The sequence below is a fragment of the Cyprinus carpio genome, chromosome B13, assembly GCF_018340385.1.
Source record: "Cyprinus carpio isolate SPL01 chromosome B13, ASM1834038v1, whole genome shotgun sequence".
In the NCBI taxonomy this organism is placed as follows: Eukaryota; Metazoa; Chordata; class Actinopteri; order Cypriniformes; family Cyprinidae; genus Cyprinus; species Cyprinus carpio.
The window spans coordinates 4,839,956-4,866,849 of NC_056609.1; the positions used below are offsets into that span (position 1 = coordinate 4,839,956).

Genomic DNA, 26,894 nt, shown 5'->3' on the forward strand with positions numbered 1-26,894 from the left:
TATTAATTATCACCCCCAACCCCCAGCACCCCCCCCCCCCCCCCAGCAGATTAGGTTACCATAAACTTCTGAAGACATTAGAAAATAGAAAATGTTATTACAAAAAGGTTACTCAAAAGTATACACTATTCCACAGAATTATGAAACCAAATGGGTTTGACAGAACATTTTCATATGGGGTAACTATCCATGAACTATCAAGGGTCACTATGCATTAGATTCCTTAGAATTTACACTGACAATGTATGAAATTTATCACAATTACATTACATAACCAAATGTTGTATATGCACAAAAAACTCTCCATTTTGTAATGTTCAAGTTATTTTTTCTCCCCCTAGATATTTATAATCCTGGAACTAAAATTACTTTATTGGATTAGATTTGATTTACAGTCCTGCACTGTTCCACATTAAAAAAAAAAAAAAAAAAAAAAAAGAATAACATGGTTGAAATTATCCAATTTAAGGGTGATTATTTAGAAGTTTATGCCAAGAAAGCATTGTGTTTGATATAGTAGAGAAGAACAATGTGCCAATGATCGAGAACAGCACATAGATTACTCTTAGTGAAAAAAACACAACATGCATAGGTTCAGCTTTCGAATTCATGAGTAACTCAATAGTAGACATTTCTTGTTTCCAATAAGATATCTACTTCAAAAAAATGGGACATTTTGGAGAGGGTAATTGTCTTGTCTTCCATCATGCTTGGCATAAAACTGCTTCTGATGTTTAAATGCTATTACGAAAGAAAAGATTTGGGTTCTAACATATAAACGGTTTCATTATATTTTAAATAGACTATGTTTTAGACAGACTACAAGCTGCAAATTTACCAAAACAAAACTGTTGTTTCAAGAAATGCAGTTTACAAGCAAAAGTCCTCAATGACTTAAGGAAGACCACACATACTGAAAAAATGTCCAAGAAATAAATCGGAAAATGAACAACATATAGTACGATGCACCAAACAGGCAACAACCTTCCACCTCGCAAGTTAGACTCAAAGAATGTGAAAGCATGTTCTCTTATCTAACCTTCTGGCTCATTACTAAAAAAAACCCTCGCAATATTTATCCCCTCAGCTGTAATGCACAATCCCAACCTTGGAAGAATATCGGAATTACTGTAATTTTCCTTCTGCTTCCACAAAAAGGGGGCTGACTCCTTTTCTCTTCTATTTAGTGAAGTTCTCCTTATCTGTGTCTTATTTCAACCTCTGTAACCAAGAGGGAGAGAGAGAGAGTGAGTTTGTTGGAAGGTGAATGGAGAGGGCAGGCTCACATCTGCAGCCTCCTCCAACCCTGCGCTTTGCACAGCCCTGACCATGAGACAGCAGACAGTGTGAGTGAGGGGGTATTTATTCAATAAGGGTCCATCTCCGTGCACATCAAACTCTGGTAAATCTTTGTCTTTTCTCTCTTTAACTGATATGATGCATTGATTCTCTTGACTGTTGTGTTATTTGCACTTTTTCCTTTGGCTGCAGCCAGCATGCAGAAGATACTGTTTCACATCTCATTATCTTACAGTTACCCCAACAGATGAGGTCATTGTAAAAAAAAAAAAAAATGCTTGTTTGAAATTCATCCAGGGCTTCTTGAAAATGGCATTTTTTTATTTGACGAAGATGTGCTGTTGTCTGTTGAGGGTTGGATTGATGTGTTCCCTTTTTAGAACATGTAAAAAGATGTGAGAGAAAACTATATGTGCATAGAACCTAACATGCTTTGTCCTTTTTCGTCTGCAAATCTTTGTTCATGCAGACAACCTGCATGGTGAATTTATTAGCAATGGTTATCAGTTCCCGACATGTGCCACTGTCACGAGTGAGGAATGAATGGAATTATTTAACAGGGCTTTGTCCAACAGCCGGTCCTGGGGTAAATGTGCAGACAAGTTATTCAGTCTAACTGAAGGAACAACCTAGTCTTCTTTAACTCCTAAGATTTGTGTTCCCTTGTTTGGGTAACAGCGGTGATTAAAAAAGGCTGCACCGAAAAGCTGGAAGAGCATCAAAAGGGAGATTCTCCAACAAACCATTTGTGAGTAAGTCATGCATGTTGATCATGTACGTAACTTGGTGGAAACTCCCTTGTAACAGCTCTGTCCTCGGTAGATTGTTGCCTTTACGGTCTTGATTATGTGAAACAATTTCAGTGGTCTCTCTGATTTAATGTTTTGGCATTTCATTGGAGCCTGAGGAACTTGGCCCCCCATTTATTTTCCCCTCTTGTTGGCAAACTAATTGAACATGCCTTACAGCAGTTGTTGATTTTGGTATCGAAAAGCACTGCATTACAATAGCACATTTATAGCTGTGCAATGGAAAACAGGCAGAAAGGTTTTACTAAGACAATGGCTGCCAGTTAGAAAACATGGAGATAACTGATCCAAGACAAGCCATACACAATAAATCAAGAGTAACTACAGATGTTCAGCGAAATTAGAGCTCCACGAAAAATGCCTTTCCTGGGAAACCGACTAAATAAAGCATACATATTTGGCAGTCTTCTCGCTTAGGATACGGAGAGGTTAGCACCTCATCTGGAGGACAGGGTGGAATCAGCTGTTCAACAAGGGTTTCCTGCCTCCCACATCCAGTTGGACAAAACCCATGAACGCGAAATAAATCTTAAACAAGTATCACTACAAACACGATAAATTACTCATACTGAAATTCCACTGAGATTTAAATGTCATGTTTTGGAAGATACCTGCTGAGGATAATTTGGCTAAATTGAAGGGAGCAATTCCTTTTCATAGTGGAGAATGTTTAAACACGTCGCATTCCAGCTACATTACCGTTCCAAAGTCTCCTTCATCTTGACCTGGGACTGGAACCATAAACTGTCTGGAGGTCCCCAATAACTTCCAAGGTCAATGAGAAGGTCATGGTGCAGAGAAAAGCCATATGGCTAGAGGTACAGGCTGGCAGACACACATGTCTTTCCAGTTTTTGTGCAGGACTTGTAGTCATTAATTCCACGAAAGTAATGGTGCATTACCAAGTTCGTTCTGCACCATCTTTTTTTCTTTCTTTTTTTTTTGGTCTAGAGTTGCTTTGGCTTTGTCACATGAACATGAGCTTGGTCGTTGTCCAGAACTACAATTTCATTGGCAGAAAAATTTCCAGTTCCAAGGAATAGTGTGTGCGGGGGCGTGGGTTTGAGCGCTTAGCATGCAGACATGCTCATGAAAATAATGGAGCGTTCCATATACCTCCCCTTGTGCTGGGCTTTGCAAAACACTACAGCGAGGGCTAGTTCCACCAAGGCTGATGATTCACCTCCTGGTCAAAGATTGGAAAACCCCTGTCATATAACTAGCCAAGGTTAAAGGAAGTATAAAAGTTTTACTCGTGCTCCATTCTTGCTCAGATCTCTCAGCTGGTGAGGATGGTAACTTGCATTGGGAATCTTTGTTTGAACGCAGCAATCAGTAGGCCAAAAAACACCCCCACCCCTTCCAAAAGGAGCATATCTGGTCTTCATTTATTATGTTTTTTTTTTTTTTTTTTTTTTTTTTTTTTTTTTACAATGTCTGCAGTTCTTCCTCTCTCTGGAAACAGCACACAGTTTCCAACAAGAGCCAGAGTTAGATGAAGAACTATTTCAAAACGTGACATGATTCTGCTTGGTGAGATTGCTAAAAAACACAGCAGAAAAATATTGAGTTCAATATAAGTAAAGCTCAAATAAGAGCACTTGTGGCATTATGTTGGTTACCATTTCAAAAGTATAGCCACAATATTTATATCAACATGATTTTAGTGTGAAAAAAAAAAACAGTCACTATCCTGTGTTCTGTGTAAAGTTATATGCATTTTTAAAACTTTACTGCCAGAACAACACATCGTCTAAAATCATAAATTGACCATAGAAATGACAAGAACCTTACATCTCAAGTAAGTAAGTTCTGACAGAACAATGAATGAAAGTGATTTAATAAAAGCATAAACTTCACATTTCTGATTTTTAATGCTCCAAATGTATTGCAAGTGCATCACTGTGAGCTCGAGTTTTGCTTTAAGGAAGTAAGCACAGGATGAATGTTTATTTTTTTTTATTTTTTTTTTCTCGGTAAACAAAATTATCCCACAAATGCTGCTTATTCAGCTTTTATTGTATAGGATCCTGAATATTTAGTGAATTGGACAATTATGTCATTACCTATATTTAGATGTACAAATGTTAGAGAAGTATTGCACAGAGGTGGAAATACGAAAACAGTCTACTAAGTAAAAGTACCATTATATTAATGAAATTTCTCAAGTACAAGATAAAGTACCAGTCTAAAAATCTACTCAAGTAAAAGTAAAAAGTAGCTCAGAGTAAAAATTACTTAGTTACATTTTAACAGTGGGAGGGAGGCAAAAATGGGATAGGCCAAGGGTGTCAAACTCAGTTCCTGGAGGGCCACAGTCCTGCACAGTTTAGATATAACCCTAATTAAACACATCTGATCCAGCTAATCTAATCATTTAGGCTTATTTGAAGACTACATGGTATGTGTGTTGCAGCAGGGTTGGAACTAAACTCTGCAGGGCTGCGGTCCTCCAGGAACTGAGCTTGACACCCCTGGGATGGGGCTATTAATCTCAAACTAGTTTTAATTAAACGAATCAGTTATTTAGAATAATAAGACATTTGGGCTGTTACCAGGCAAATCAAATCAGTATCAACAAAATGAATCTTTGCAATGCAGAGGAAACACAGATACTTCAACTGAAGTGGCATTTAGATGTATTTACACACTGTTTAATGCAGGAGATGAATGCATTTAACCTGCAGTTACAAATGCAGAAATAATGTTTTGATATATAAGACATTTAGAGCCCTATTTTACACCCGGCGCGAGGCGCGGCGCAAGTGTTTTTGCTAGTTTCAGTCCAACGCAGTTCTCATTTTCCCATCCTGCTCCACGTTGTTTAAATAGTAAATGCATTTGCGCTGGTCTAAAAAAGAGATGTGTTCAGGCGCATTGTTAGCACATTGATATTTTGAGGAACTGAAAATAGACTAATTCAAACCTGGTTTAAAGTCTGGCGCAATATTTTTTCTTTGTTATTTAAAGAGCGCATTAGTAATATGCACCTATAGGCAGGTGCACAATGTAGGTACACTTTGCTTATTACAAACAGGGATGCAAAGCAGCACACAAACTTTTTTAAAAATAAAAAAAATTACATTCTGCCATGTAAATAGTGCAGCTGACTTTTAAATGGGATGGAAGATGAGATTCTGATTATGCCCCCAAAACAGCCATAACTCGTTAAGAGAATAGGGACAACCCATGTGCCTGGGCTATGGTGGCTGAGTTTGAAATTATTTTTGTTGTCAAAATAGAGCAAAAACCAATATGGTGTCTAAAACGCAAGTCTCTTAATTAACTTGTTTATTGAACTGTTGTAAAAAAAAAAAAAAAATCTATATGTAATTATGCTGATTTTTGGAGGAAAAACACACTCACTCTTTGTGTGATATTGATTTACTATATGAAATAATCATTGTGATAATTCTAAATCCATTTTAACAGTCTAAATCACGCAGTGAAAGATCACACTCTAAATGCGTGCAGGCACTAGTCTCTGCTTGAGTTCACAGCACTCTATAGGAGTGTTTTGTTTGGTTATTGGCAAAATACTGATAATGTCAAATTGCACATCATTAAAACAACAATTACAATATTATTGCAGACGATATATGTGACCCTGGACCACAAAACCAGTCTTAAGTCGCTGGGGTATGCTATATTTGTAGCTATAGCCAAAAATACATTGCATGGGTCAAAATTATTGATTTTTCTTTTATGCCAAAAATCATTAGGATATTAAGTAAAGATCATGTTCCATGAAGATATTTCTTAATTTCCTACTGTTAATATATTGAAAAGTATTTTTTTTTTTATTAGTAATATGCATTGCTAAGAACTTAATTTAAAATTTAAAGGTGATTTTCTTAATAAATACTGTATATATATTTTTTGCATCCTCAGATTCCAGATTTTCAAATAGTTGTATCTCGGACAAATATTGTTCTATCCTAATAAACCATACATCGATGGAAAGCTTATTTATTCAACTTTGGAAGATGTATAAATCTCAATTTTGGAAAAATTGACCCTTATGACTGGTTTTGTGGTATAGGGCCATGCACACCCTGCACCACTGACTTTTGGCATATTTGTGCAAAACCTTTTGCTAAACTGTCAAAGCTTCATTTTAACTACCAATGCAAGTATTTAGCTTACCTCTACATCCTTATGAAGGGTTGATGTCGAGATTGTATAAGTTGCTATTTTGGTCTCCCAAGCACAGCTTACACTGCATAATAGAGCATAAATATGGCCAGGGGTTCACTTCATTTTCTTCAAGCTCATCTTCAGCAGAATATGAAGTTTTCATTTTCAGCTGGGTCTGCACCACTTTTTAAAAACTTTAAAAAGTAGAAGTACACAAAAAAGCTACTCAATTACAGTAATGTGAGTAAATGTAATTCGTTACTTTCCACCTCTGGTATTGCACAATATGCCTGTTTCTCATTCAAGTTATACAAAAAGGGTGTACACAACCTTCATCTACATTCTTTGGTTTTCATATCCAAACCTAGAAATGCACAACCATCTTCGTTAGCATGGACCGAATTAACCACATTGTATCCTGTGTGCAACAAATGCAATGAAACTGCAGCTCAACTGTTTTGGTTGAGATGTTTACATTGATTGCAAAAAGCATGTCATTCATTTAACAAAACTATAAAAACTTAACATCTGCAAAATCCAATGGCATTCATGTGAAGACATCTAAGAAATGCATGTCTTATCTTTATTTCTCTTCAGGTGCTAAACTGGAGCTTGGTACTTCAGGAACATGGGTTGCAAAATGAGATCCATGCATTTTGTGTTTTGGTGTCTTTACTTCATGCTCCTTCACTTGTTTTGCACAGCACAAGATGAGGACATGAGATTAAGTAAGCGTGCTTCTCTCATCTTCATTAGTGTATGATGCATGAAGACTATTGACTCAGATAACATCACCTAATGATGCAGTGTTCATTGTGGCTTTCTTAATACAGTGCAAACGCAACAATTTCTGCAACTCCTTTTGACCATTTTGGTCGTCCAATTAGGAACACAGGGCAGACTGTCAATAATTCAAACAGTCAACTCATGCAGTACAAAATCTCCTCTTCATTCCTCAATTTTAGGTTGTAGGACAGCGCCAAGTGATTTAGTATTCATACTCGATGGATCATGGAGTGTGGATGACATAAACTTTGAGATTGTCAAACGGTGGCTAGTAAATATCACCATGAGCTTCAACATTGGTCAGAAGTTCACCCAGGTTGGGGTGGTGCAATATAGCGATGACCCCTTCTTGCATATACCCCTGGAAAAACATTTATCAAGTAGTGACCTTATCAAGGCCATGGAGTCCATAGAATACATGGGTGGGAACACGAACACAGGGAAGGCTATCAAGTTTGCCAACGACAAACTCTTCGCCTTATCTGAGAGAGGTCCAAATGGCATTGCAAAAATCGCTGTGGTTCTGACGGACGGGAAGTCACAAGATGAAGTGCTGGCAGCTGCAGAAGCTGCAAGGAAAAAGGGGATAATTCTCTTCGCAATTGGCGTTGGTTCTGAGACCGAGGAGGCAGAGCTCAGGGCCATTGCCAACAAACCATCCTCAACCTATGTATTTTCTGTGAAAGACTATAAAGCTATTGCAAAGATCCGTGCAGTTATTAGGCAGAAGCTGTGTGAAGGTAAGCCTTCATGTATCTCTAAGCTTTCATATTTCAGTTGCTACATTTTCAAATTCAGTTGTGTAATATTTTTCACATGTGTCACAATGAAATTACACTATTTAATGGCCTTGAGCTTCCGCAGGTGAGCAGGACTTTTTTTTTTTGCTTTACCATGCCATCCATGTACCAGTGGAGACAGGTTTATGGCATCTCTGTGTTTGAGTTGCATGCATAATTTGGTGCCTCTCACCTCAATGCACGGATCACAGTTTTGTTTATTTCCTACAACATCCAGGTGTTCTGAGTTCAACACTGTGGATGTAAATTGTCCAAAAAGTGTGAAATCAGGATCATGCATTGCTGAGCATGTTTCAAAGATTGTGGCATCAATTTCCAGCAAGCTTACAAACAAGCCAGTTCAATTGTTTGAAAGTTATGCAAAAGGCCAGTAATTCTGAGATGTTTATACACTGCTAATCCAGTTTTGGCAGATGCAAATGTCAAGTTTGTATAGTTCTCTCCAACCAAAATTATTTCATTACTGTGAGGTATGGATTGGATTTGCAGTTAAGTCTGCTGAAAAGCAGAAGTATCACAATATTAAGAGTAACAATGGTGGAAAAGAAGTGATCAAAAGCCTCTGATCATCGACAAGTCTTGAAAAGTGGAGAAAGCATACTTCTCAAGGCGTTTTTCTGTTCTAACAATGGATTACTCAGCAACAACTCCACACAGACTTGTTAAAAAGTGAAAATAAAAACTGGAGTGCAATACAGCCATTAGGTTGGAAAAACTGCCTTCCATAAAACTCTGCTAAGACTCCTGAAGCTCATCATAGAAAGTTTTTCCGGACACTGGAAAAGTTAATGATTAAGGCACTTTATGATAGAAGAGGTCATCTCTTTGTCTGGTATTTGCAATGGCGGGACATTCTTTAGTTGGACTGCATACAGTATTTGCACAATGTCCAGTGTTCCACGCCAAGGTCTTCCTACGATTTTTTAGACTAGTCTCCAAGCCAAATAAAATAAACCACTACATTCCATAAATATTTAACCCTTTGCAGCCATTTTTTTTTCTTGGCATACATTGCAAATATTACTGTGATATTAATATTAAAGCTCATTAAAGGCAGGAAAATTATAAGGTAGTGCTTAGTTAGCTTACTTTAGATTCATGCATCATTTGTTGCTGTGTGGCAGTTTACCTTGTTTTCTCCATTTAATGTACCATAGAGACTGTATGTCCAGCAAAGATTCCAATCAATTCTCGAGATGAGAAAGGATTTGACATACTCCTCCATCTCAACTTGGCTAAAAAAGCTAAAAAGACACAAGGATCTTTTGATGGCAGCAAAGCCTACCAGGTGACATCCCGAGTTGACCTGAGTGAGAGCACCAGGTAAAATTATGTTTGGTATCAAGCTCCTCTGTTCTAGAAAGTATACTCTGTTCGAAGTGAAACAGTGTCTTCATCTTAATGTCCGTAGGATGTTATTTCCAGGTGGACTTCCACCATCCTATGTTTTTGTGGCCACGCTGAAGTACAAAGGCTCCGTGGTTATGGAGGAGTGGGATCTATGGCGGATACAGACTAAGGACGAAAAGCCTCAAATGGCTGTTACTCTAAATGGTCTGGACAGAACAGTGATGTTCACCACCACAAGCAGCACACCAAGTGGAACTCAAACTGTGGTCTTCACTAAACCACCTGCTAAGGTAAATACAGAGCTTGACAGAAGAACCCTAGAACAATTCATGAACTTGCAGTTCTAATTAGTCAGTTCCATTAGTTCATTCGCCATCTGTTAAAATTTCCACAAAAAAATACCTAAAAAATCCATGTTGAAAAGATCAGCATTTTTTGTCACCTGAATACTGAATTTTGTGTTCCGGATGCTTGGGATCCTCAATTGATGTGCTGCAGTCTTAATGGTTCTGCTTCACTAGCTTCACCAAAAAGACCATGCTGTTTGAAGTTTCGGTCCAACAGCTGTATCAGCACTAATACAGTCTAGAAATTCAAGTGTGCATAAGCTGGTTTCAGCAGGGATACAACAATGCCAGACAAACTTCATACAGAAAATCCTTTAACAGTGGCACATGACAGTATATTGGAGTATACACCAAGTATATACCAGGCTTACCAGTCACCATTTGGATTAAAATGTTGGTGGAATTTGGACAAAGATGGAATTTTATACATTATAAACTTGATATTTTCTGTTAAACTCTTTTATACACTAAACATTTAAACATTCACACTTATATAGAGATTCTTCAGTAATTACATAACAATAACACTTAAGTTGAGTGACACAGAGCACTAGTAGGTTTTATTATTTAACGAAAAATGAAAAACATGAATTCACATAATTTTTTTTTTTTTTCAGAATAAGTTTACTGAAATTAGAGCTGCCCTTGACTACAGATTTGTCCTGTTGACTAGTAGTCATTCATTTGAAGCATCAGTCCACTAATCGCACATTTATTAATTAACCATTTAAATTATAACAATGTGCCTTAAATTGCGTACATTGCCTAGTCTGCAACACTGACTGGTCATCTCCGCAATAGTGGACGCACCTGTATGCATGTTACGGATAACATAATCTGAGAATATTTGTTTTACATTTGAATTGGTTTATTTGAAAGTAGACATTTTACTCTCTATAGATATATATATTTTTTTAATGTCTGTAAGGCAAGTATACACAGAGTTTTGGAGTTTCACGCTTAAGTTCACAGAGACCGAGACGGCAGAAAGCACATCCTCTTTGCTTTCATTATTTTGCAAAAGTGCTATGTTTTTATTGCGAGTGCACACAAATAAATGTAGAGTCTTTACAGATTTGAAAGATGTATTACTCTTATCTGTATGAGCAAAAATTTGTATTTTAAGAGAAAGTGGATGCACGGCGCCTCCATCTGTGCTGCAGTGAGGGCGCTACTGTTCAGCTTCCACACTCTGCACAGACATTTGAAAAGCGCACATTTCTCTAGGTTAACATTAGATTGAGCGGCCATGTAGAGTTGCTGCTACTAACATATTTCAGATGATAAGTCATATTTGAGGTCGATTGGATGTCCTGCCCAATGTACTATATTACCACATAGACCAGCCGTTAACGATCTACGTGACTTAGCCAATGTGGAATTTTATTTTTGGAAATTTTTTTTTTTTTTTTTTTTTTTTTGCAACTTAGTGACTAATAAAATTTTGTTCGACCAAGCCTCTTTTGGTTGACTAATGGTTAGTTGACTATTAGGAGCATCCCTAACTGAAATGTTCTCATCTTCCTTATAAAGTCACATTTATGTTATATGAACTTAATGTAGTAGTGTAAAAATTGTAAATTGTAAAATCTGCATTCTGCCTTACATATTTTACAGAAACTATTTGATGAAAAATGGCATCAGCTGCGTCTTCTAGTGACAGAGGAAGACATCACTCTGTATGTTGATGATTTGGAAATAGAAACCTTGGCACTGGAGCCTCCTGATGGTATTTTTATTAATGGAAAAACACAGGTTGGGAAGTACGTCAGCAAAGAAACAACTGTACCTGTAAGTATGCCAGTGACTCCTTGGATTCCATTCAACAGACCAGTCATTTCTTGTCATAAACACCAATAAAACATACTTTATTACTGAAAATCTCAACTAAATCTCACTGAATTAACTGGGTGTTGCTGTGGAAATGTGATGTTGTGATTATGCGTGTCCTTACAGGCAGTGGTAACATTTATATGTTATATTTGGATTTAAATAGTTGAAGTTAGCTTTCTCCAAATGATTATAAGGGAAGGCCAATATCAACCCTCTACACTGTGAGTACATCACACGCATATGCGAATACACTTCATACTAGGCAACTAAATAATGTCTATTGCCTACTGATTTGATACTGGTTAGATTTCACTAGCCAATAATTAGATAGTGAATCCAAAATTCTCATCTGAAATTTTCACACATTATAAAGTAAATACGACCTCATGTTGTATCAATCACATTTAGACAAAGCCTCAGAAACTTTCATCCATTATATAAAAAAAAAATAGATTCAGTTTCCTGCGTTTTTTTTTTTTTTTTTTTTTTTTTGCATCCGTAGCAAACATTTTGAGACAATTCAGTGCCACCGTACAAGCGAACATCAAAATCAAGAATGGTGCAGTGGGGGCTCGTGGGTTTTAAAATAGAGGAGGCACACTAATTGTATTGGTCTGGGATCCCTGCCGATTATTATTACTGTTATTATTATTTGCTTAACCACTTTAAAATGGCTTTTTGGTTGCTTTTAGTCAGAAAATGTAAAGAAAACGACACACATACAACAAGATAATATAATATCACTTACCTGCTCTGTCACTTGAAGCAAACATCCATCCCTTCTTAAAAGTCTGTGTTAAAAGAGAGCTGCCTGTTGTGCTATTTAATTAAGCTGACTGCTGTAGCCTATATCTAGCTTAGGCGTGTTCTCCCTTTTTTTTAATTTGTATATATATTATATATATATAAGTTTGAATGACAGCTTGATCCTTCAGAAATCATTCTAATATGCTGATTTATTATCAGTGCTGGAAACTGTTGTGCTGCTTAATATTTTTTTGGAACCTGTGATACTTTTTTTCAAGATTCTTTGATGAATAAAAAGTTAAAAGAATTTTAATTAAAATATAAATATTTTCTAACAATATACACTACAGTTCAAAAGTTTGGTGTCAGTAAATTTTTATTCTTTCTTTCTTTCTTTTTTTTTTGAAAGAAATTAAAACTTTTATTCAGCAAGGATGTGTTAATTTTGTCATTAATCACTTACCCCCACGTCGTTCCAAACACGTAAAAGCTTCTTTCATCTTCAGAACACAATTGAAGTTATTTTGGATGAAAACCGGGAGGCTTGTGACTGTCCCATAGACTGCCAATAAAGTAAATTACACTGTCAAGGTCCAGAAATGTATGAAAAGCATTGTTAGAATAGTCCATCTGCCATCAGTAGTTCAACTGTAACGTTATGAAGGGACGAGAATACATTTTGTATGTGAAGAAAACAAAAATAAAGACTTTATTTAACAATTTGTCTCCTCTGTGTCATCACCGTAGCAACATTTTGGAGAATATCAACTGATCCCAGGCAGCGTACGCTGTTCTGTGTCAGCCGCGCCACAAGGATACATTTTCTGCATATTTTTATGCTTTGATTTGAATGAAAACAGTGCAACCTTGTGGCACAGCTAACACAGAATATTGTATGCTGCCTGCGTTCAGCTGGTATTCTCCAAAATGGCGCTACGGTCAGGGGCTCACTGGGCTAAACTCGTGGACAGGAGCCAACACTGGAGCGACCTCTGTGGCTCGAGCCGACACTGGAGCGAGCTCTGGGGCTCTGAGAATTAATCATCTGACACTTTATACTGGAGTAATGGCTGATGGAAATTCAGCTTTGCATCACAGAAATAAGTTATAATTTAAAGCATATTTTATTTTATATTGTTATTTTTTTTTGCAAGAATTCTGATTTTATTTATTTTATATTGTAATAACATTTTGATTTTGTTATGATTCTGTTTTTTTTTTTATTTTTATTTTTGATGAGCATAAGAGACTTCTTACTTATTAGATGTCTTACTGATCCCAACCTTTTGACGGATAGTATATATATATGTATGTATATATATAAAATTTCTGTGACGCAGCACTGAATTTTCAGCATAATTACTCTAGTCTTCAGTGTCACATGATCCTTTAGAAATCATTCTAATATGCTGATTTATTATGAAACTGTTGTGCTGCTTAATATATTTTGGAACCTGTGTTCCATTTATTAAATAAAAAGTTAAAAAGAACAGAATTGATCCAAAATAGAAATCATTTTTAGCAATATCGCTTTTATCCATTTAACACATCCGTGCTGAATAAAAGTATTTAAAAAAAAATAAAAAATACTGACCCTAAACTTTTGAATGTATATTAGACACAAAATTTTTATTTTGAATAAATACTGTTATTTTTAACTTTTTATTTATCAAAGAATCCTGAAAAAATATCAGAAGTCCCAGAAGGAGAGAAGAAGCGCTTCCAGTCATTATGTTCTTGTTAGCAGTGGTTATCTCCAAAAAAAAACACATGCAGCCATCATTGCTTTGCATCAAAATGCCTCACATGCAAGGAAATTGCTGCAAAGAATATTACACCTGAAAGAACCATTTACCGGATCATCAAGAACTTCAAGGCGAAAGGTTCGACTGCAGTGAAGAAGTCTTCAGGACATCCCAGAGTGTCCAGCAAGTGCCAGGACTGTCTCCTCCTGAGGAGTCATCTACAGAATCGTGTCTCCAGCAGTGAAGAGCTTGCTCAGGAATGGCAGCAGCTTGGTGTGAGAGCATCTGCACGCACAGTGAGGCCAAGACTTTTGGACAACGGCCTGGTGTCAAGAAGGGCAGCAAAGAAGCCACTTCTCTCCAAGAAAAACATCAAGGACAGACTGAGATTCTGCAGAAAGTACATGGATTGGACAGCAGAAGATTGGTGCAAAGTTATTTTCTCTGATGAAGCTCCCTTCTGACTGTTTGGGACATCTGGAAAATTGATTGTTCAGAGAAGAAAAGGTGAACACTACCATGAATCCTGTGACGTGCCAACAGTGAAGTATCCTGACACCATTCATGTGTGGGGTTGCTTTTCAACCAAGGGAGTGGGCTCTCATAATTCTGCCCAAAAACACTGCCATGAATAAAGAATGGTATCAAAATATCCTGCAAGAGTGACTTCTTCCAACTATCCCTGAGAAATTTGGTTATTATCCGTGCATTTTCCAGCATTATGGAGCACCATGTCACAAAGCAAGAGTGAAAAAGAAGTGGCTCGAAGATCATTACATTGACATTTTGGATCTGTGGCCAGGCAACTCCCCGGATCTGTCCCATAGATCCCAATCCCATAGAGAACCTGTGGTGAGTCTTCAAAAGGCAAGAAGCCCACAAATTATGATTAACTCAGAGAACTAATAAGGCAAGAATGGATCGCCATCAGTCAGGATTTGGCCCAGAAGCTAATATCCAGCATGCCAGAGTGAATTGCATTGGTTATGAAGAACAAGGGTCAACACTGTAAATATTGACTCATTATATATTTTTGCCATTAAAAGCCTTTAAAACTCATGATATGCTTAGCATTGTTTTTCTGTATACCATAGAACCGTGGAAAATAATCTACAAATAGTGAAGCAGTAAACTTTGCAAAACACAATTTATGTCCAAAACTTTTACCCATGACAGTACACTAAAATGCTGGATCAAAAACAACCAATCTGGGTCATTTTGGTCAAGGGTATTGTAAAACAACAGGCAAAAAATACCAGATGACCCACTTCTGTCAACATTCTGAATGTTATTTCTAAATGTTATGTTTAGAAAGGTGCAAATCGCATGTGAATTGTTTTTATCTGTCTGCAAAGATCATTTTCACTTGATTTGTGAGAAATGTGCAAAGTGAAGGTTCAGACTGGAAAGCTATTTAGAAAAGTTCAATTTTAAATATATATATTTGTAATGCATGTATACAGAGGGAAATAAACAAATGAAGATGTTTGATATATTAAAACATTTGTATGTCACCAATTACTTTAGTTATTTCATTAAAAGGACACCTTTTTCTGTTTAAGAACAAATTTGACCAGTTATTTAAAAAAAAACAATTCCCACCAACAAACACATTATTAGACTATGGTAAAACCAATAAGTTTGAGTTGACAGACATTTTTAGTAGCAGTATAGTTAGTAGCATTTTGCTATCAATGTGTTGATCATCACTACTAGCCTATAAAAAAATGTTTGATTGACTGATGTTTGTTAAAAGTTTTGTTATGCTTTCAAATCATATCAGATATGAGTGTCTCTTTGTGAAAAGCTGTTATTTTGTGAAGATAAGCATATTCCAAATCGTTCATCATATAGTATTTAAATGAATGTGTATCGTTCATTATTCACACAGTCTGGTGAGTAAACTAAGAAAATAAATTAGTGATTCTATTGACAATGTGTGCGTAGAGGGTTGAATCATGGTCTAATTTATATGTAATTTAAATATTAAATTGATTAATTTACCACTCTTTCTTTGGATTACAAACATCGCTCATTCATTTACTAATTCTTATCCCTAATAAAAATAAAATAAAAAATGAAGGAAAAAAGTAAACATATGATATTGGTTTTAATACTTCTGGTGCATAAAGTTAACAAAATGATGACAAAGCAATTTTATGAAGGAATATTGGAAGTTATTGGAATATTTGTGTATTTGTGATCTTTTGCCAAAGAATAAACATAACATGGAACATTTTCAACATGTGCAACACAGCAGTGTTCCTGTGGAAAAGCAGACAGCATGTCATGTTGACACCAAATGTGTTTTATATGCAACAGGGAGCACCTTTCCCCTTTTTCCCAGCCCCAGGCCTTGAGTTTTCTAAAACTACCTCTCTCTCTCTCTCTCTCTCTCTCTCTCTCTCTCTTTGAACAGTTTGAAATACAAAAACTCAGAATCTACTGTGACCCTGAGCAGAATAACAGAGAAACAGCCTGTGAAATACCTGGAGTTGTGAGTACCAGAATCTTGGATGTTTCTGTTTTGGCCCATTCAAATATATTCTACCTATTGATGCCATATCACATTAAGAGTGACTTGATATTTAAAATATTTTATCTTATTACCAGACAATTCTGTCGATAAAAACTGATAAGTAAAACACAGAAGACTTTGTTCATTTATTTATTGTTTTGTAATTCCTATAATTCCAGCCCAACGTGTTTCTGAATTTTTTTAATGTACTAATCTTATCTAATCTGTTCAGTTTCACTTACACAGTAAAATAATCTTCTCAGTTTCAAACAGAGCATGATATTTGCTCAGAACCGTTTATTAGAAAGTCAATCACATCTTTGGGAAACACTGGCTTTGCCATTGTTCTCAGTTCACTAACTCAATTTGCTTTTTTTTTTCAATTCTCTTTCAGACTCACTGTTTAGAGATGTAGGGCATTTATAAACACTGTGGCAAACACTTTATTTCACATAATTTTATTTTTCTGCTTGCGCATGTTGCAGTAAAAGCCTTGCACCTCTAAGCTAAGTTATGATTTTTGCCCTAGCCCCTTTACGTATTTTCGCTCCTTTTATTTTTTAGGATGGAGAGGTATGTACTTTTGAAGATGGCTTTGCTCGCTTTCAAAGTAACTGCTAATCTCATTTTGAATTGCAGAGGTAAGATTTGCCTCATGATTTTTTTGGAGTGTCTAAGTATTGTCATAGCTGGAAAAATCTTGCAGTGGACTGTCAGCAGCTTTGAGAATGAATGGCTGAATGATGCTGGTGTGAACCTTCTCACTGACAAAAGCATTCAGTCAAACTATTACTTTAGCAACACCATGCTACTCTGCTGTACTTAGCATATCATGTCAAAAAATCATGGCAGTGTGTATCATATGGTGGCTTAAAGTTGGCATGAAACTTGAGATCATCTTTTCTTCCCTATTGTGACACATATTTCAGAGTGAACCAGCTTCTTAAACGAGAGAAAAAAAAAAAATGTAGATCATGACTTAATTTTTGACCATCAGGAATTGATTGGATCACTATTACCCCGCTCTCACGCCAGTGCACAAGTCATCAGAGTCGGAGAAGAGATGCTGTTGCGTGGGGAAGAAGTTATTTTGATTCAAGATTATGATATCACACGAGCTAAAATGAACAAATAACTAATGATGTGCATAAATAAATCATTTATAATAAAGAGTACAATGTTCCATAAAAATAAAAATTATTTAGATTTCATGCTGACTTTAAAGCACTTTATGTCAATGTCAGGTTCAGCAATTGTCTTGTGCTGTATTTCTACTGCTGTCATTTGGCTATTTTAGAACTATTGGGCCGTACTGCTGAATGAGTGAATAATTCAACAAAAATGGCTGCCATGAAATGAGAAATTGTATGCTGTTTTGGGTTTTGCCACAAAGTTTAGCTTATACCACAAAGAGCACATTATTTCTGGCGCTTTATGTTTTACAAAATGCACCATAGTAAAATAAGTTTTGTTGTTTTTTCTTCAGTGTGCTAATGGACCAGGTGACATTGATTCAACCCCAGAGCCATGCGTCTGTCCACCGGGGCCACATGGTGCCCCAGGAGCGAAGGTACAGTAATCTTTCCCTCAGTCCCTTTGGTTGGTTTATACAACAGCACAGCTTATATAATCTCTTCATTAAATCAGAAGTCATTGACTAAAAGGCAAGCTTGAAGTTTATAAGGTCAAGCCTATGCTTGAAAACACATGCTGCTTTTCAGCAGGTGATCACAGTAAAATGGCCCTGAATACTAAATAGTTTGCAGAAAGATTACCTTGACTGCATGTGGCAATTAAAAGAGTTGCAAACAGAGTACATTGCTATACTATAATTTATATATTTATTCATTACTATTATTATTCCGGTCATTTTCTCAAACAAGGGGCAAAAAAAGTTCTTATGTAATAAAAAAAATAAAAAATAAAATACAAAAATGTGTCAATAAATAAAAGTTTTTTTTTTTTGTACCAAAAAGATCCAGTATTTGTATAAAGTATAATTTTCAGTCCTCATTTTGACCATTCATTGCTAATTCCCTGATCTTTAGGAAGGCTGTGTAAAAGTTTTTGGAGCTGCAGTTTCTTTACATCCACTGAGAGAACAGTGTCTTAGTTTGATGATCTTACTTGAGTGTTTATCCAGCAGCAGTATTGCTCTTATGATTAATGGACAGATATGAGTTGTTCAGAATATATGATTACATACGGTGATGATGCATATTTAAGAGCATGTAGAGGGGGATAATGTGACATTACGATTCTCCTGATTTCAAACCCTGGTGTTTCAAAGGGGTAGAAAATAATTTGTATGTTAAACTGTTAAGTAAGTTTTAAGTTCTGAAACTTGCAGTATGTTTATATTGTAGTGTAACCTCTTATATGTGTAAATATCAAGAATATTTTGATTCTCTATTTCATGACCCCTGAAATGCTTGAAAATGTTGTTGTTTTCCAAATTAGCTTTTACCCATTGGCAAAGATACAATGATAGATATCTATTTGTAATGAATCCTAATTTTGCAGTGAAATTATGTTAATACTATTTACAATACATCATTTGTACATTCTCTAGGGAGAACAGGGGAGAATAGGAGATCCAGGTCAACCTGGCCCAGCTGGAGCTGATGGTAAGCCTGTGAGTACTACACAGTTTAATACAACCTCAAAATTAACTTGAACACCTGTTGTGTTCAATGCAGTATCCAGGACTGCAACATGCATTAACTTCCCCACAAGTGTGTCAGAATAGAACTGTCCATAGCACTCACCGTATGAGAACTGTTTTCATTCTTTCAGAATGTAAGAATGTTTTACCATTTTGCACTTTATTATTTAATTTTTTTTGTTGTTGGTGCTCTTTACCGTGTATTCACAAGTCAATAAACACAATGGTGTCCAGATTTCAGAAATCATTAATTCAGTTTTTTTTATTTTTTTTTGCACTCCTTTGTAAGTTACTTCAATTTCATATTATTATTAGGGTTATCAGTTTAACACGTTAACTGAATTAATTAGAAAAAATAACGCGATTAAAGGGTTAGTTCACCCAAAAATGAAAATTAGCCCATTTTACTCACCCTTAAGAAATCATAGGTGTATGACTATCTTCTTTCAGACGAAAATCCAATCAGAGTTGTATTAAAATTTTTCTTTGCTCTTCCAAGCTTTATAATGGCATGAGTTGGTGTTTTTGTTCAACAGCCTAAAAGTATCCATTATGATTTTTACTCGTGGGGGGGGGGGGGGGGGGGGGGGGCTCTTGTGGCGAATCATTGCATTTCTGTGAAAAAATAACCATATTTAAACAAGTGTTATATAGTTAACTTAATCTATATCATACAAAGAGTACCGTTTTTCTGTAGATATCAGCATGAACACATTTAATAATCATTTTAGTCAGTTCTGTAAAGCAATAAGTGACTTACATTTTAGACATATATTGCTTGTTTTTGCTCAATTTTGCTAATGAAAATAGTTCCAAACAAAGATCACGGCACTGTTTTGCGTGTCTGAGCAATGGACAGTGTTTACTTATTGAATGAATCAGCTTTTTGAAGGAATCGGTTGAATAAATGATTCAGTCATTCACTCATTAACACAGTCAAATGCTTTGTTTCTGAATGAATCAGTCGTTTGAATCAGAATCAGAATCAGAATCAGAAAGAGCTTTATTGCCAAGTATGCTTGCGCATACAAGGAATTTGTTTTAGTGACATAAGCTTCCAGTACACAAAAGACAACAACACACAGTCACAAAAAATAAAAATAAAAAACCCTTTGCAGATAAATAAGTGTATATAAACAATTGTGCTATAAATGATAATGGAATTGGATTGAGTAAGATGCAGGGATGTACTAGGATGAAGGGGTTAACAAATAAATATAAGGATATTGCACATTTTTATTGTATAAGTGGGGAACATTTAACTGTTCATGAGGTAGATTGCCTGGGGGGGAAGAAACTGTTCTTGTGCCTGACTGTCCTGGTATTTGCGGCTCTGAAGCGCCGGCCAGATGGCAAAAGTTCAAAGATGGGGTAACTTGGGTGTGAGGGATCCAGAGTGATTTTCTGAGCCCTTTTCCTCACTCTGGATGTATACAGTTCTTGAAGGGTGGGCAGGGGAGTACCAATAATCCTTTCAGCAGTCCGAACCGTTCTCTGTAGTCTTCTGATGTCTGATTTTGTAGCTGAATGAATCGGTTGACTCTCAGTGACTCACTTATTACCAGTCACTTGCTGTCACCTACTGGCGGTTTTAATTTCACATTTCGACAATTTTTTTTTTCATGTTTTAAATTATTTCAAATATCAGTATTCAATGTTTTATGTTAAAACAAAACATTAGGCCTATTTATGCATCTTTAACTGCAGTTTAAATGCATCCATGTCCCCTCTGAGATACATAAACTGTGTAAATACATCTAAATGCTATTTCAGATGCAGATTCCAGAAATGTTTTCTTATGTTGGAATGAAAGACACTAAGTACCAGATGAAGTGCTTTTTATTCTTATCCAAAAATACAAAATGGAAGAAAGAGTTAAAACTGAACACAATCTTGCTACTCAAACTGTGTATGAACATTATATATATATTTTATATATACAATTTTACTTTCAATACTTAAGTATGTTTAAAATGTAAAAAATACTTTTCATATTTAAGTACAATAAATATCACATACTTTAAGACTATAGTATAATACTTTAAGTAATATCAAGTAATATTCTAAATGGTGACTTCAACTTCTACCAAAGTCATTTTCTGGTAAGATATCTGTACTTTTACTTGAGTACGGCTTTCAGGTACTTTATACACCATTGCCATAGCCTATGGTTGAAATTAATTAACTAATAACTATTGAAATTAATTAATAAACACATTTATTATATAAAAATAAACAGTAATCATGCACAAATTAACCATGGATTTACTACTCTAACTATAGTTTAACCATGGTATTTGTACAACTGTGGTTATAGAAATGGTAATTAATGCAAAAAAAAAAACATGGTTAATTTTGTTTTGTTGGGGTAATTTTATTTGGGTTAATTTTAATTGGGTTTGGAGGGGTTGCGCCATGATGTATGTTATAATACATTGTGTATACATAGTGGTTATGAGCACTCTTAGCTTTCTAGTCTATAATCCATTTAAAATGTATTGGTTTTGTGGTCTATAATCCATTTAATTGCAGAGTTTCAGGAATGACGTCTGTATATGATTCGATCTCAAAGTAGCAGTGATTGACAGTGATAACCATAGCAATAAAACGGGACCAAAATATGTGAAAATGTGCATTAAGACTAGAGCACCCTCACTAATTTCAGAAGCACCTCAGTGATTATTTCTGGAACCTGGTTGATATGCTTTTATTGCAAAAGTATATACAGAAACATAAAATAATAAAATAATTGAATAAATGCATATTTACAATTTAAGCACTTAACTAGAATATAATAACTAAGCCAACTCAGGGGGGGGCCGGTGCCACCCCTGGCCACCACATCAGACATGCCCCTAGAACCCTTCATGCTCCTTGAGTTTCTCTCCACTGCTGGAAAGCTGCTCCGATATTTATTAAAATGTATGCGGGTCAAACCTCTTACCTGATTGTAACCCTTCTTTTTAATGTATTGTTTCTCTGATATTTTCCATTTTTTTCCAATTCTCTCTATCTATAATCGATCTGCTAATATGCATCCTGTGTTCTCAAACTGAGCGCTCTCTTCTCTCTATCAGTACAAGACACGCCCCCTTACTGCTGATTGGCTACAAGTGTGTTTTGGAACTCGGTCCGACAAAAAATTGCTTAGTGGACATTTAAGGAGTGGCGTGCCCCTGATTAATCCTCTGTTTACCGATGTCGCCTTTCATAGAGACAGTGAGGTGGACGGATCAGGTCACTATAAATCTGGGGGGGTCATGTTCCCCCCGTCCTTAGTGCAATCTGCGTGCCTGAGCGTGGCACTGTGCAGTGCAGAGGGATTAGTCTGAGTAGCAGCAGAGGGACTCAAGTCTTTGTGAGGAAGGCAAGTCATGATTGCATAGTCGTCATGGTTATGCTCTCATAACGAGACCATAAATCATCCATAAACACTATCTCAGCATGCTTACAGCCCAGACACACAAGACAGCAATCGTGGCTGCCAGAAGTGTTTGGGAGTGATTGCTCATGAGCTTCACTTGGCCCCGAAGCAACAATCTGTATGATTGGATGCACACCCCCACATCATATACCTGTGAGTACAAGGGATTGGTTAGGAAGGCAAATTCCACTCACCATATTCCTTGGCCTTTTTCATACTACTCAGATGTGATTGGGGTTCCCAAAGACCCCAAATGTCAGCGTCGACATAACACTGAATGTAACATTATCTTGCAACCTCTAGCATGAAATATCAAAAGGGTCTTTATTTAATTATTTATTTATTTATTTATTGTTAAGAAAATATAGAGAGATTTAGGATATAAACAGTTTTTATTATTTAAACTACAATTTAATCTAGTCTTTTTGTCAACGATATTGCAAGTTGATATAGTCACAGTAAGTGTTCAATGATGTAAGTGAAAATAAATATATACATTTTGTTTCCATATTCCTTTGAGTATTCATTTGTAGCATAGGGGCTCAGTTATGCAAGTTTGAACAGTTAAAGATATTAAAACACTGGAGGAGAACACAGTCATTGTTTCCATAATAGTGCTATACATCTTGCCCAAGGGAGTGAAACTAGATAAAGCACGGAGGAGTTGTAAATGGGTTTGTGGGCGTTTGTAGGGTTGCAATTTTGTCTGCAGCTGCGGTTTTTCTAAGCATGAGTTACTTTGACTGAAAAATTTGTTGAGCATGAATGATGAATAACCCACAAAAGAGCTCTGAAAGTTTGGTGAATGTGCAATAACACAACACCTGGATGGCATACTTGCAAGTCTTCATGTCTTTATGAATGTGTGTCCACATTTTGCACATATGCCTGTTTGTCTAAACTATAAACAGCTGTTTTTTAGTGAAGCAAAGCGTATTTCACTTCATTTAATTTTATTATACTGATAGCATTCACAGATAATGTTCCTAACACAAAGTTAAAGTAAACATTTCTGTGCAAACTACCTAATTCTAAATATGTTTAAGAAGCGTGAAATTACTTTTGGAACCAAGTAACTCTTAAACTCTTTTTTTATCTTTATCAACAAATGTTCAGTCAAAGGATGTGTTTTACCTATACTCAATCATGTGTTTTACCTATACTCAGTCATTTGTAAATAATGAGAAATTACATTTTATGTTAGAAAATAATTTGCTGAACAATTAAAATCCCCACATCAAAAACATGGCCTCTAATGCTTTCTCTATGAAGTCAAAATGATACCAAAATACTGTATAGTATGTTTGTGAAAAAACCTTTTCACTTTCTTTTGTGCAAATGTCTAAGGTCAAGTCACTGTAAGGCTAACTGTTTAAATAAATAAAAGAATTCTTTTGAGGAGGATCTTATGAATATAGTGCCCTTTGAGGCTTGGCAACTGTATACAGTGATCTCATAAAAAGCAGAGAATTGTGCAACATTCTCACATGTCAACAATACTTTTGATTACAAAAAAAAAAAAAAAAAAAAATCTGAATTTCAAAAAACAGTGGGGCTTATTTTATGTCTCAAAAACAAAGACACAAGTGTCATCGTCCAGCTGGAGTCTTTCATGTAGGCACAAATCTTACATGTAGGCGTGTTCAGATTGCACACACTAATAATAAAGCTCGTACTCAGGACAAATCATCCAGACTTCTTTGAAATCTTGACATGAACTTTGTCTCTTGAACTTGCTGTTATTTTTGAGTTTTATTTCCTGTCTTTGTGTGTAAAAACAATGTCCTTTTCAAGATAAATTTTACAGCAATTACGTCCATACTTCCATAAAAGCCATTATCATTCAGTGCTAATGTTCGTTGCTAATACAAACATGCCTATTATCATTTCTTTATACAGACATTTGGAGCACTTGGGATTAGATAGGGCTACATGATAAATCACATCCGATTATCATTCACATCTCGTCATATTGTGCAGCCCTAGGATTAGAAAATGAGAAGCAGTTATTAGAAATTGGTCCTTTTTACAACAACAACAACAACAGATCTGGGGGGGGGGTTCCAAAAATCAGGTTATGTGACATACCCAGGTATGTTTGAGGGTAAGCGAGCAGATAACCTCAGCTGTTGGATCTAAAATCGGAGGTTACTTTCAGGGTATGTAACCCTAACACCCCAGGGGTGTATTCCAGAAAGCACGGTTAACTGACTGTCAGATAAACCCTGAACTCTCTCAAACCTTGGTACAGATAAACCCTGAACTCTCGGTTGATTAACCCCAAACCTTGCTTACCACAGAATATGTTCCTGGTTAATATTCAAGACAATCTCAACAGAGTCACTATGGAAACGGATGCTAAGAAAAAGTGTTCCATGCTGTTTCTTTCTTCTTCTTTTGTTCAATGATCGTTTACATGCTTAGTGCATATCGCCACCTAATTGATGGCTCTGCAATCATTTTTATTTTATTTTTCCGTTTACTCTTTAATCCTTGAGAATAAGAGTTACATCATTTGTTTGATGCTAATTATATATTAAATCATATCAGATATGTATATTTTGATGTGATTTTATATAAATTTGTGATATGTTTGTGTGATATGTAATATATATATTTATATGTTTGATGCTAATTATATATTAAATCAAGACCACAACACACAACATTACACCACACACACACACAGTAAATTAAACATTTTGTCATAATTTTTACAGATAACTGATATGATATGCCAATAAAATATAATAATTATATTAGTTAGATACAATACAAACAGTTCTTTTTAACCTTTTATTCATCAAATATATTAGACAGCAGAACTGTTTCCAACACTCATATAAATCAGAATATTAGAATGATTTCTAAATGTTCATGTGATAGACTGGATGTTACATGACACTAGGCTGGAGTAATGAGCTGAAAATTAGCTTTGCATCACAGGAATAAATTATAGATAGTATATCAAATAGAAAACTATTATTTTAAGTTGTAATAATATTTCACAATATATTTTTGATCAAATAAATGGCTTGTAGAAGAAACTTCTTTCAAAAACATTAAAAATAGTAATAACCTTTGGTCTGTACTATATATATATATATATATATATATATATGATAGATATATATTGTAGGTTATATACATAACTGTATTGTACTAATATATAATATTGTGTGCTATATGTCACGCCCTCTGAAGGCTCATCAGTAGATCATGCGCTAATCATGCATGTGCTGATAGCGCTGAAGTGAACTAACCCTGGAACAAAACCTGCTCCGGAGAGCAAGTTACTATGGTAACTTACATATCTTGAAAGTTACCACCAATTTTGCAACGGAAAGCTGAGTCCCTGGAACAAAACCTGCTCCGGAGAGCAAGTTACTATGGTAACCCCCTCCTCAAACATACCTGGGTATGTCACATAAACTGCTTTTTGGAATACCAGAAATTGAGAACTGCTGGCCTAAACAATGTGAACTATACAGCACAATCAGTATCATCCAATTAAAGATGTTTTTTTGTTTGTTGTTGGTAACCAAACATTTGCTGTTAGCCATTGACTTCCACAGTAGAGAAAATACTATTCAATGGCTACCAGCAACATTCTTCTTGCTTCATATCAATCAAATATTCTTTTGTGTTCAATAGAAAAAAAGAATCTCATATGGGTTTGGAACAACATGAGGGTGAGTAAATGCTGATAGAACTTATGATTGCAAGTTCCATCATTGTAAGCATAGTTCAATAATTCTGCATATGATTTCTGGTTAGTTTGGTGTGAACCTAAATAGATCATGCTCTTGAGGAAAATAAGCAAGATAACATGCACTATATCTGTTATTCCACACACACCATATGATTTCTGGTTTCACACACACACACACACACACACACCACAGAAAATAAGCAAGATAACATGCACTATATCTGTTATTCTCATATAATTAGAATATCATCAAAAAGTTGATTTATTTCATTAATTTCATTCAAAAAGTGAAACTTGTATATTATATTCATTCATTACACACAGACTGATATATTTCAAATGTTTATTACTTTTAATTTTTATGATTAGAACTGACAACTAAGGAAAATCCCAAATTCAGTATCTCAGACAATTAGAATATAAATTAAGACCAATACTAAGAAATTATTTTTAGAAATCTTAGCCAACTAAAAAGTATAAAAATGAAAAGTATGAGCATGTACAGCACTCAATACTTAGTTGGGGCTCCTTTTGCCTGAATTACTGCAGCAATGTGGCGTGGCATGGGAGTCGATCGGTCTGTGGCACTGCTCAGTGTTTATGAGAGCCCAGGTTGCTCTGATAGTGGCCTTCAGCTGCCTCTGCATTCTTGGGTCTGGCATATCACATCTTCCTCTTCACAATACCCCATAGATTTTCTATGGGGTTAAGGTCAGGCGAGT

General features: G+C 35.7%; 1 protein-coding gene across 3 annotated transcripts in view; it reads left to right on the forward strand.

Annotated features, from left to right (window-relative positions):
* Positions 1-445: 445 nt before the first annotated feature.
* Positions 446-26,894, forward strand: part of LOC109057580 (collagen alpha-1(XXI) chain-like) — a 77,216-nt gene continuing 50,767 nt past the window's right edge. Inside the window, exons 1-10 of one of the 3 annotated variants that reach the window (XM_042736077.1) lie at positions 446-1,402; positions 6,843-6,973; positions 7,211-7,771; positions 8,989-9,154; positions 9,243-9,471; positions 11,146-11,319; positions 16,273-16,350; positions 16,936-16,944; positions 17,858-17,941; positions 18,944-19,006. In XM_042736077.1, coding sequence (XP_042592011.1) covers positions 6,874-6,973; positions 7,211-7,771; positions 8,989-9,154; positions 9,243-9,471; positions 11,146-11,319; positions 16,273-16,350; positions 16,936-16,944; positions 17,858-17,941; positions 18,944-19,006 — 1,464 coding nt within the window. In that variant the 5' untranslated portion in view covers positions 446-1,402; positions 6,843-6,873. The remainder of the gene's footprint in view (positions 1,403-6,842; positions 6,974-7,210; positions 7,772-8,988; positions 9,155-9,242; positions 9,472-11,145; positions 11,320-16,272; positions 16,351-16,935; positions 16,945-17,857; positions 17,942-18,943; positions 19,007-26,894) is intronic. The other 2 variants (XM_042736078.1, XM_042736079.1) reach the window with 2 other exon arrangements.